General features: G+C 42.2%; 1 protein-coding gene across 1 annotated transcript; it reads right to left on the bottom strand.

Annotated features, from left to right (window-relative positions):
• Positions 1-347: 347 nt before the first annotated feature.
• On the bottom strand, positions 348-1,281 carry LOC104654849 (olfactory receptor 10AD1). The gene is given in 4 exon segments (XM_010354165.2): positions 348-418; positions 421-545; positions 547-975; positions 977-1,281. Coding segments are annotated over 4 exon segments (930 nt in total).
• Between the last annotated feature and the right edge of the window lie 9,479 nt (positions 1,282-10,760).

Genomic DNA, 10,760 nt, shown 5'->3' with positions numbered 1-10,760 from the left:
GCAACTCAGGTTGGGGGACTAGCATGTAAATACAAATAAAACGGAGTTAAATACGCTTATTTACTGAATCCTGTTGTGGGAACTTAAGAGGAAAAGAAACTAAGGAAAATCTGAAATTCTCCTGAGGAAGGTCCGAGAAAAAACAATGTGGAAGTGAAGTCAGAGAGATAACATCAGGACATTGGACATCAGGAGGAACTTTCAGGTCTGATTCTAGTGCCACGGAAGCCATGAATGCTCTTTCCTGGAGCCTTTTAGCATAGGAGAGTTATTCATCTGCCAGCGCTGGAGAAGGGGTAACTTTCCCATACCTCAGGTGAAGGAGCTTTCCTTTCAGGGCCTTCCTGCTAGACAGACTGTGCCGGGGCCAGCCTGGTTCTCCCAAGTGCCCTCACCATGGCCTCCTTCATTTCCTTGTAATGATGGGGTTGCACATGGGGGTAATGATGGTGTACAGGAGGGAGAAAGGTTTGTCTTTGTCAGGCCCATGTGTGCTGTGGGGGTTCATGTAAGAGAACACAGCTGAGGTGTAGAGAAAGATGACCAGTCAGGTGAGAGGCACAAGTAGATAAAGTCTTCCCCTGACCTGAGGAGGAGGCTCTGCTGAGGATGGTGGCAAGGATGCACACATAGGAAGTGACAATGAGCACCATGGGGCTGAGCAGCTCCACGATGGCATCGGCAAAGATTGCCCTCAGACTAAACTGAGGGTCCCCACAAGAGAGGCCGATCACCATGGGGGCCTCACAGAAGAAGTTTTCTATGTGGTTGTCTCTGCAGAAGGGCTCTCGGAATGAAACATACTCAAGAAAGATGCCATTGATCAGTCCAGAGAACCAAGCAGTTCCTACAAGCCTGACACAGACATTCTGGCTTATGATCTGGACATAGCTAAGTGGGTAGCAGATAGCAACGTAACGGTCATAGGCCATAAAAGCCGAGAGGATGCACTCGTCCACACCAGCACAGAAGACAGTATATCTGGGTCATGCAAGATACAAAGGAGACAGCATGGTTCCTGACCACGAGGTAAATCAACATCTGTGGGATGGTAGTGGTGATGAAGCAGACATCCAGGAGAGACAGGTGGCTGAGGAAGAAGTACATGGGGCTGTTGAGCTTGGGGTCTGTTCAGGTGATAAAGATGTTGAGGCCATTCATGGCCATGGTGAGACTGTAGAGGGCCAAGAAGAGGGCCAAGAGCAATGCTCGTGTGGAAGTGGTGCTCTGCTGAAAGCCCAAGAGGATAAATTCTGTCACTGTGCTGCGGTTCCTTAGCATCTGGGGCCTGCTTGAGGAGGGAAGATGGGAAAAGCACAAGGATATAGCTGTGGGGTAACAGAAGGTACCAACTTGGTCCAAGAAGCCCAATTATAAAACAGAATAGATGAATGGTGGTCATCCTTTTGGAACTTAATAAACTCTAGTAATTTGGCAGTGTTATGGGGTGGCAAAAATGCCAGGGTCACCACAGGCTGCATACATAGAATCATAATATCAAAACATGAAGAAAGTGCTGGTTGTAATGTGCTCTACTCTGGTTTGATCAGGCATCAAGTGAAGTATTGCATCTGCTCCAGAGCCCTCAATATTGAAGGATTAGCCACTAACCAGGATGTGTTCAGAGGTGAAAAACTAAGATAATTGGGTCTGGGGCCCATGCCAAATGAGGAAAAGTTTTAGGAATTGAAGAATGGAGTGTGTGAGGGAAAGGGATGGTGGCTATCAGCTTATAGAAGATTGTATTTAGGAAGTACTTGAGATATTTGAAGGTGTATTTTTCTAGAAGAAAAAAATGTTGAATCTCTGTGTGCCTAATTTAAAATGATGAATGGGTTGAAGTTTCAGGGAAAATAAAAACATTCTAATCCCCAGGATTGTCCCTCAGCTAACAGTGATTTGCACCTTTTTTGGAGACATGTCAAGCTCTTCCCAGTCACCCACCTATTTCCAGACTCACTCGCCCAGCAGTTGCTGCTGCTACCGCAGCCACCCATGCTGTGCGTACTGGAGCTGGGGACTGGGTGGGGCGCTCATGCATGCCTTCCTAACAGGAGACAGTTTTCCTCCTGGGGTTGGAATTTACGGTTACACACAGTTAGGTGGAAAGGATCCAACTATCCCTGTGTGAAAAGGGAAGCTATGAGCAGGGCATATATTTAACCTTTCTGGAATGGACCTTCAGAGAAGTTTCAACTGTCCCTTTGTCTCTGGCAATAAATCTTGTTCTTTTTCCATTTTCAAAGAATGAGCAGTCACAATTCTTATGCTCTTATCTCTCTATTGTAACTTTTAGGAAGTTGTTATGTTCATATTAAGTCTGTCTTACGCTTTTCATCTTGTTTTGGAGTTGGGATGTATCAGATCCCTTCCACCTTCAGATGCTTATACTTTTTTTTTTTTAACTTAATTATAGAGACAGGCGCTCACTATGTTGCCTATGCTGGTCTTGAACTTGTGGCTTTAAGTGATTCTTCTGCCTTGGCCTCCCAAAGTGCTGGGATTACAAGTGTGAGCCACTGCACCCAGCCTCCTCACCTTCAGATGCTTATAGATGATAACTATATTCCTGCTTAACTTTCAGTTCTGCCAACCATTTCTCTTCATTTTCTCCTCTCCTACTCCCTTTTCTATACACTCTCACTCTACCTTCTGTTAGTCGTTTTTCCTTTTTCAATCTACTTCCAATCCTCATTCTTCTCCCTCTCCTTTTCCCATTTGTGGTGATGATTTCCTGCCGTTTATCTTACTCTGGTCAAACTCCCCTGTCTTCTCCATGTCTCTCAATCTCACATATTCTCGATCTGGATTTAGAGCTACCTACCCTCTCACTGCCACTCCTTGCAGCTATAGATTCCCTCCCGTTGTGATTTGATGCTAGGTCAAGGTAGTGACTGGGCAGTAGGCTACTCCCATCATCTTTACTTTGGGATACTTTTATTGTGCCTAGGACTTCTCTTCGGGGCCCAGAAAAGGAAGGGAAGGGCAGAGAGCACTGTTTTAAGATGTTTCTTGGAAGCCTGTGCTCAGTGGACATGTTTGGGCTTAGGTCACAGTCTGGGCAAAACAAGTCAGTGAGCTACACTCCAGAGAAGCCTGGGATTTGTCTAAGAAGAAACAGATTTGACCTGAGGAATGACTAGGCCCTACTGGAGGATAAATGCTTACCTGTGGTTTATTGTGCCAGAAAGAATTCTGTGATACCCAGCATTTAGCGCCTTGTTAGCTACCATTAGAGGTTAATCGGTGAAGGATTTGTCTAAATAAATGGGACAATATCATGGAAATCACATCTTACCTCATTCTGTTTCTTGGCTGATAATGATGTTTGTCACTGAATCAAGTCATGAGTAACAGAAAACATCTCATAGTGTTTGAAGAGAAGCTGGTCCAGATAGGATCATCTGACCTGGCCGGCCACTCTGGAAGAGAAGGTGTGTCTGATGACTTTGTTCTTTTATACTGTTAGAGATGAATGTCTACTTAAATGACATTGATAAGTTGCATGTATATACACTTTATAGTATAGGTGTGAAAACTTACATGCCCCTTGAAGGAGTGAAAGATGTGCCATCCCCAAATATGCCAGACTGGTATATTATTATTATTTTGAGATGCAGTCTCGCCCTGTCACCCAGGCTGGAGTGCAATGGCATGACCTCGGCTCACTGCAACCTCCGCCTCCTGGGTTCAAGCAATTCTCCTGCCTCAGCCTCCCAAGTAGCTGGGATTACAGGCGCCGCCACCATGCCCAGCTAATTTTTTGTATCTTTAGTAGAGACGTTGTTTCACCCTGTTGGCCAGGCTTTCTTGAACTCCTGACCTCGTGATCCGCCTGCCTTGGCCTCCCAAATATTGATTATTTTGAGTTAAACACATTGAAGGCCAGGCGTGGTGGTTCACGCCTGTAATCCCAGCACTTTGGGAGGCCAAGGCAGGCAGATCACCTGAGGTCAGGAGTTCGAGACCAGCCTGACCAACACGGAGAAACCCCGTCTCTACTAAAAATTAGCTGGGTGTGGTGGTGCATGCCTGTAATCCCAGCTACTCAGGAGGCTGAGGCAGGAGAATCGCTTGAACCCAGGGGGTGGAGGTTGTGGTGAGCTGAGATCGCGCCACTGCGCTCCAGCCTGGATGACAGAGCGAGACTCCGTCTCAAAAAAAAAAAAAAAAATGGAAAAAGTTGTAGTCTCAGAGCTGACCTCTTACATCAAACCATAAAGATTCCACTGGCAGGGGTACTTTCTTCATACCAGGGTGAAAAAATAGCCCTTATCACCAGAGACTTAAAGACTACAATAAACCTAAATAAACATACTGAACAAAGTAACCCCACCTTCCACCTGCTTCACACGCCCCCCCATATATCTCCTAGTGACTCTCCTAAAACATTTTACTGCCTCTAGCCAGATTTTCTTTGTCCTGTCATTTCTTCTCAAAATCATTGTTCTTTGTCTAAAACAATACAAAACGCCTTGCTTTGACCACTCTCATGTAAAGATCCTCATGTGTATGTAAAACTAATATAATTTGTATACTTTTATTAATCTGCTTGGTGTCAATTTGGTTTCTAAATCCAGCTAAGGAGCCCACTAAGATCTAAAAGGAGGGTTAAAGGTGATCTCTGACTCCATGACACCCCATATACCGTTTGCTGAAAATCTTATTCTGCCCCATATTTTTCAGATGGTATATTTGGACCTTCTCAGATTTTAAAAATTCTGTCTCGGTGCTAATGAATTGAATTCTAGCACCTTGACTTGAAAATGACATTCCCCCCATTAGTTGAAGAAATACCAGCAAGAAAATAAAAACACTTATGTCTTTATTCCTGTAACAGCAGATAAACACACGTCATTCTGTAACATAAAATTTGTCCTTGCACATATTATTATTTTTTGTCACCAGACTGGAGTGCAGTGGCATGATCTCGGCTCACTGCAACCTCCACCTCCCGGGTTCAAGCGATTCTCCTGCCTCAGCCTCCCGAGTAGCTGGGACTACAGGTGTGTGTAACCACGCCCAGCTAATTTTTGTATTTTTAGTAGAGACGGGGTTTCACCATGTTGGCCAGAATGGTCTTGATTTCCTGACCTTGTGATCTGCCCGCCTTGGCCTCCCGAAGTGCTGGGATTACAGGCATGAGCCACCACACCATTTCTAACAAAGAATCGTTGAAGAATGGACTTCAGACATTGTTGCTAGGTCTTCTACAACAAATCTTGAACTCTAAAATGTAATTTTTATTGGTTGTCTTAATTCATGGCCATAGTAATATTTAAAAAGATATCTCTGTTTTCTGAAAGATACACAGTATATACTTTTGAAATTTCTTTGTTAAACTGGAAGAGGCTCTTTTTTTTTTTTTTAAATCACAAGTGCGTAGAGATAAAATAAAAAGTCAACCATGACTCCTTGGGTTTCCTATTTAAAGAGTTGAGGGTCTGTAATCTTTCTTAAATTAACAGTAGTTTACAAAGTAGCTCATATACATAACAACATTTGAGTCTCCATTTTGTTATTATATCTAAATGATGTGATTTAATCTCAGTGAAGAACCTCTGATAAGATATGTTGGACTATGTAGCTGAACACAGTGTGGCAAGGAGAAAAAAAGGGAATTAATTTTCAGCTGTGGATCTAGAGTGGTGTCATGTTTGATTTAATTAACCTATGGTTCTGACCGATATTAGAACCATCTGCAGGCAAAATCAAAATGGCCCAACAGTTCCAAGAGCCTCTCGAAACAGCGGTGATTGGTACTGGGGGAGCAGTGACATGAGAATGGAATTAGAACTGTTTTAATTATGGCATTCCTGATTAGGCATAGACTTCATCGGCTAAGAGAGTAAAATGCTGGATACTGTTAGGGGTGTGGTAGAGTGAGAAATAACTTCTTCCATACTCCTGATGTCTCCTTCTTTTTGAAGGAAATTGTAATAACATAATACTCCTGACCTTTCTCTTCTCCACAGGAGGTGGAGTGGCTTACCTGATTGATGATTTTAGAAGGAGAAACTGAGTACATGTGTTCTATCCCTTTCTTCTCCCCTTCCTCTTGGAAGTGAGTGGACTTCTCCAGGCCAGGCTCTGCCCCTTGTTGGGAAGCCTCTGTTGTTGGCCAGTGCTGCCAATGACAGGGGAATAAGTATGTCTGTCTGTCTGACTCTGTGCTTCTGTATTAGGAAGTCCATGTCTGCTTATTAATAAAGGTGATATTTTGACCTCCATCTGCAGACTCATTGTCTTATTTCTCAGTTGATTCAGAACCACATGGGAAGAGTAATATTGTTTACTGTATCCCCCTCAAGGTCCCAAACAATTGTTTTAAGTGATATTATTATATGTGTGGAAATAAAATTGCAAACAAAGAAAACAATAGAGTTTTGGTTATAATTAAAATAAACTCAGTCATAATAATGTCTGGCAGGTCCTGGAAGGAAAGGATGCTGGTGATACACATATTTTGCATTCTCAAAGTACAGTGCGGGTGAATTAAGGGACACAAGTCTACATTCCATGACCACAGGAGCACAATGAACAAAGTATGCCATTGTAGACTAGGCTGGTGGGAAAATGTCTTATTATAATGTAAGGCTATGATTCTTGTCGTATTTACCTAAGAGGGGCAGGACAGTATTGAATACATTCAACAGCAACAGTGTTTCTGTTGTTCTCTTAGCATGCTATAAACACAGGAAATAAAATATAATACATATTTTATGGTGTATTCTATGGAATCTGTTTTAGGAATGGGGTTAGTGCACTTACATTGTAAATGAACTCATCAATCTTGCTTAAATCCTGTAAGGTCTTCTCTTAGAAAACTTCAGTCTTTGTGAGGCTTGACTCTCTTCTGTAGGTCTGCTTTAAATAAAACGTGCCTCTCATAATTTCACACCTTACACCACTTAAAACCTGGTTTATCCAATGCATACTTAAATCTCTGACTTTTTGGGTTAAATTAAATGCATCATTTCACGATGCAGAAAAACATTGTTTTTTCTGGGTGAATAAACTTTATAGTAGATACATTTAATGTGGTGTTCATGGACCCCCAGGGAATCAACAGACATGTTTCAGAGTGCCCGTGCATCTCTGAAATGTTGTAGGAAAAGTTGTGAGCAATGGAGCATTTTTCTTGGTGAGTCCACAATTTATCAACTTCCCTAAGGCTGCTGGAGCCCATGAAGAGTTAAAAATTTCTGATTTGAAGTCACAAAGTTCCCACAAATTTACTTTGGTTTGAAAATTAAAGTGTTCTTTTATCTTGCTGAATTGTTTGTTTCCTCAAAAGTATCTCCAATAGAGAGTGATTGAGAGAGAGTTGAGCAGCCATCCACCACCAGTAATCTCTAATAGGGCTTCAATAAAGTACTGGTGTATCCCAACAGTAATGAGACAATAAAATAGGAAAAATATGCACAAATAAATTTTAAAAATAGGTATGAGAGAAAATTTCTGCTAATGACTGACAGATTGAAAGAATCTTGTTCATGGAAAAAGACATTTTTGTAACAACAACCAAAAAATGACCAATCTAAGTGAGAACAAGTATTAAGTCCAGAAAGTCTTCCATTTAGGTATAAACTTGAAATTGTACCTAAACTTTGAGGAATGCCTTAAGAGGCAGAAAGTAGCCACAAAAAATGTTCATTTGGTAATTGAATTGTTCGTGGATGTGTGATTATTGTGGTATAAAACATACACTCAATGAAGAAAAGCAGTTTCACTTTCATCTTTATTAAGGAAGATAAACAATAGAGATTCCTGTCCCTGAATTTGATAATGAGTGGACTGATTGGAGGTAGTAAATCCTATAATGGCCAATGCTTAATCATTTTGAAATTGAATATATAGAAGATTTAAATTAGGACTTATTTGAAAATTGAATGGAGATTTTCTTTGCTACTCAAGGCAGAGAACTAGAGCCAGCACTTAGGATTTACAGGACTTTTCTTCCCTCTTCCCACTCTGAAAATTCCCTTGTCAAATAAGATTAAATCAACAGGCAGTCTACAGGGAGAAGGCAAAACCATCCACCCTCCTGATTCTAGCCCAGAGAGCACATAGTTTGCCCTGAAGTGGTAAGTCAATTTCTCTTTGTTAACTAAGAGAATGCATATGTTTTTATTAAATGGGGAAACTAATAGAATTTAGATATCAGACTAATAAAAGCAAAGAAAAGACCTTTAGTCATTCTAAAATACAGATAAGATGACTAGCTTTAGGAATCAATGAGGAATGAGCCCTGGAAGTAGCCCTGCTAAAATACAAGCACAACCAGGATCTTCCAGAGGTCCTTATTAGTGAGACCAGGGTTACCCAGAACCGGAGAGAGAAGGGGAGAATGCACAAGTTGCAGTGTCATTTGTAAGACTCAGCTGCCTATTTTTGCAAGGAGAGAACCAAGTAATTGCAACTGGTTGGGTAGGTGTTTTGCATCAGGAATGCTAGAAAGAGAGGAAACTACACTGAGACCCTTCACCAGGAGCAATAGCAAAAGACCCTGTAAGATTAGAGCCCTTTGGCCAGGCATGGTGACTCACACCTGTAATCCCAGCACTTTGGGCTTCCAAGGTGGGCGGATCACGAGGTCAGGAGTTCAAGACCAGCCTGGCCAAGATGGTGAAACCCTGTCTCTACTAAAAATACAAAAAGATTAGCCGGGCATGGTGGCAGGCATCTGTAATCCAAGCTTCTGGGAAGGCTGAAGCAGAGAATTGCTTGAACCCAGGAGGCAGAGGTTGCAGTGAGCTGAGATCGCACCACTGCACTCCAGCCTGGGCGATAGAACAACACTCTTTTAAAAATTAAAATAAAAAATAAAAAAAAATCCGAGCCCTTGTCTGCCAGACCTCTCTGACCTAGCACCAGCCCCCATTAGAAACACAAAGTCAGGCCTTACTCTATCCTTAAAAGGCCAGAAAAAAAATAGCTGTTTCTCCATCTGATTTTACATGTAACCCAGAAAGCCCTGTAATTATGGCATTTTTAACGATTTTAAAATTTGAGAATTCGGAACTCTGTGATTTTCACTAAGACCTATCTGCTAGGAATAAAATCAGGAAACAACAAACAATAAACTTTTGCCATGTATTTCCTAATGAAGTTGTAGAGACAAAAGCATGTGGACCCACGTTTGGGGAGGCATTTGGAGGATAGATGTAAATGACTTTTTTGTTGTTGTTGTTGTTGTTTTTTTTTTTTTTTTTTTTTTTGAGACGGAGTCTTGCTCTGTCTCCCAGGCTGGAGTGCAGTGGCCGGATCTCAGCTCACTGCAAGCTCCTCCTCCCGGGTTTACGCCATTCTCTCGCCTCAGCCTCCCGAGTAGCTGGGACTACAGGCGCCCGCCACATCGCCCGGCTAAGTTTTTGTATTTCTTTAGTAGAGACAGGGTTTCACCGTGTTAGCCAGGATGGTCTCGATCTCCTGACCTCGTGATCCGCCCGTCTCGGCCTCCCAAAGTGCTGGGATTACAGGCTTGAGCCACCGCGCCCGGAATGACTTTTAATGAAGGGCAACTAAGCCTTAGTGTGAGTTCCTGGAGGCCTCTGCTTACAATTCTGTTGCAATGTAGCAACTCATTCCAATGTCTCACAAACTCACTTCAGAAGTGCTTCTACAGGCCTGTCCATTTCCTTTCTTTTCTATTTTAAATTAATTCCCATTTCCCTTTTCTTCAGCAAGATGGACAGTGAGTAGTTTGCCTTTCATGGTGCCACGCCTTGCAACAGATTTGTTAAGTTAAATTGTAGAAGTGTTCTAAATTCTCTCATTGCTTCCCTCCCAGTGTTTTCTGCCTTCACTTTGCTTCATTCACCTCTTTGCTACCATATCCACTTCAATTTCTCCACATCCCTCGGAAAGTGAGGATCTCTGAAGTACCTGCAGCCCCTGAAGATGCCTGGCCAAGGCCAAGTATTATGAATGTATCCAGACTTGGCATGCCAGACCCCTGTGATGAGACAGATCCCTGTGATCTACAAAAGGTAAGTATAGGGCACAAACTCTCCTGGAAGGTCCTTCTTATTGGTTAAAGGGAGGTTACTTACTGCATTAAAGGGAGATGTTACTGGGAAGAAACAACTATCTGAGCTGATGGTGCAGGGGTAAAAGAATTTACCAAGCAAATTGTAGGTACAGAAAGGCAGATTTACTAGAGAAAGTAAGAAAATATTTTGGCTGAGAGGCAACTGGCAGTATCAGCACGAGAGAAGCTGACTGCAAAGAAACAGGCTTGCTGGAGAGTTTATATTATAGAATAGAGTTTATGCTGTATGCTGAAGAGAGCTTTGTGCAGTGCTGATAATGCCAAGGTTGCAGTGAGCTAACTTCAGGGTGTCTGGTGATAGTTGGGTACAGGAAGATTGTGAGTTATTTGTGCAGGAGGGCTATATGTCCTGGACCATGAAGAAAGGCAGACTTATCTGCTTTCTTTTTTTGCTTTCCCTTGGTCCCGCCAGCCTGACTCCTTTTCCCTAATTAGGACTCCATAGAAGACATAATAAATAATGAAAATACCAAAAATAACCTCATCCTAATTTTATAGTGAAGGTTTTAATTCCGTATTGTGCCTCCCTCTATATCATAAGACATAATCACCTTCCATGATCCCTATCCCTTCCTTCTCCAGCTGAGCACTAAAGTGAATCTACTATTCCATTAGAAAAGCTATAACAAAACCAGATTAGACTTGCTGCTCCTCCCCCTTCTCACAGTCACCTTCAATATGGAGATTTAAACAAAGAGTAAAACAA

The sequence above is a fragment of the Rhinopithecus roxellana genome, chromosome 10 (genome assembly GCF_007565055.1).
Source record: "Rhinopithecus roxellana isolate Shanxi Qingling chromosome 10, ASM756505v1, whole genome shotgun sequence".
Classification (NCBI taxonomy): domain Eukaryota; kingdom Metazoa; phylum Chordata; class Mammalia; order Primates; family Cercopithecidae; genus Rhinopithecus; species Rhinopithecus roxellana.
Note: the sequence above shows the minus strand (reverse complement) of the source record. Positions and strands in the feature narration are given on the sequence as shown.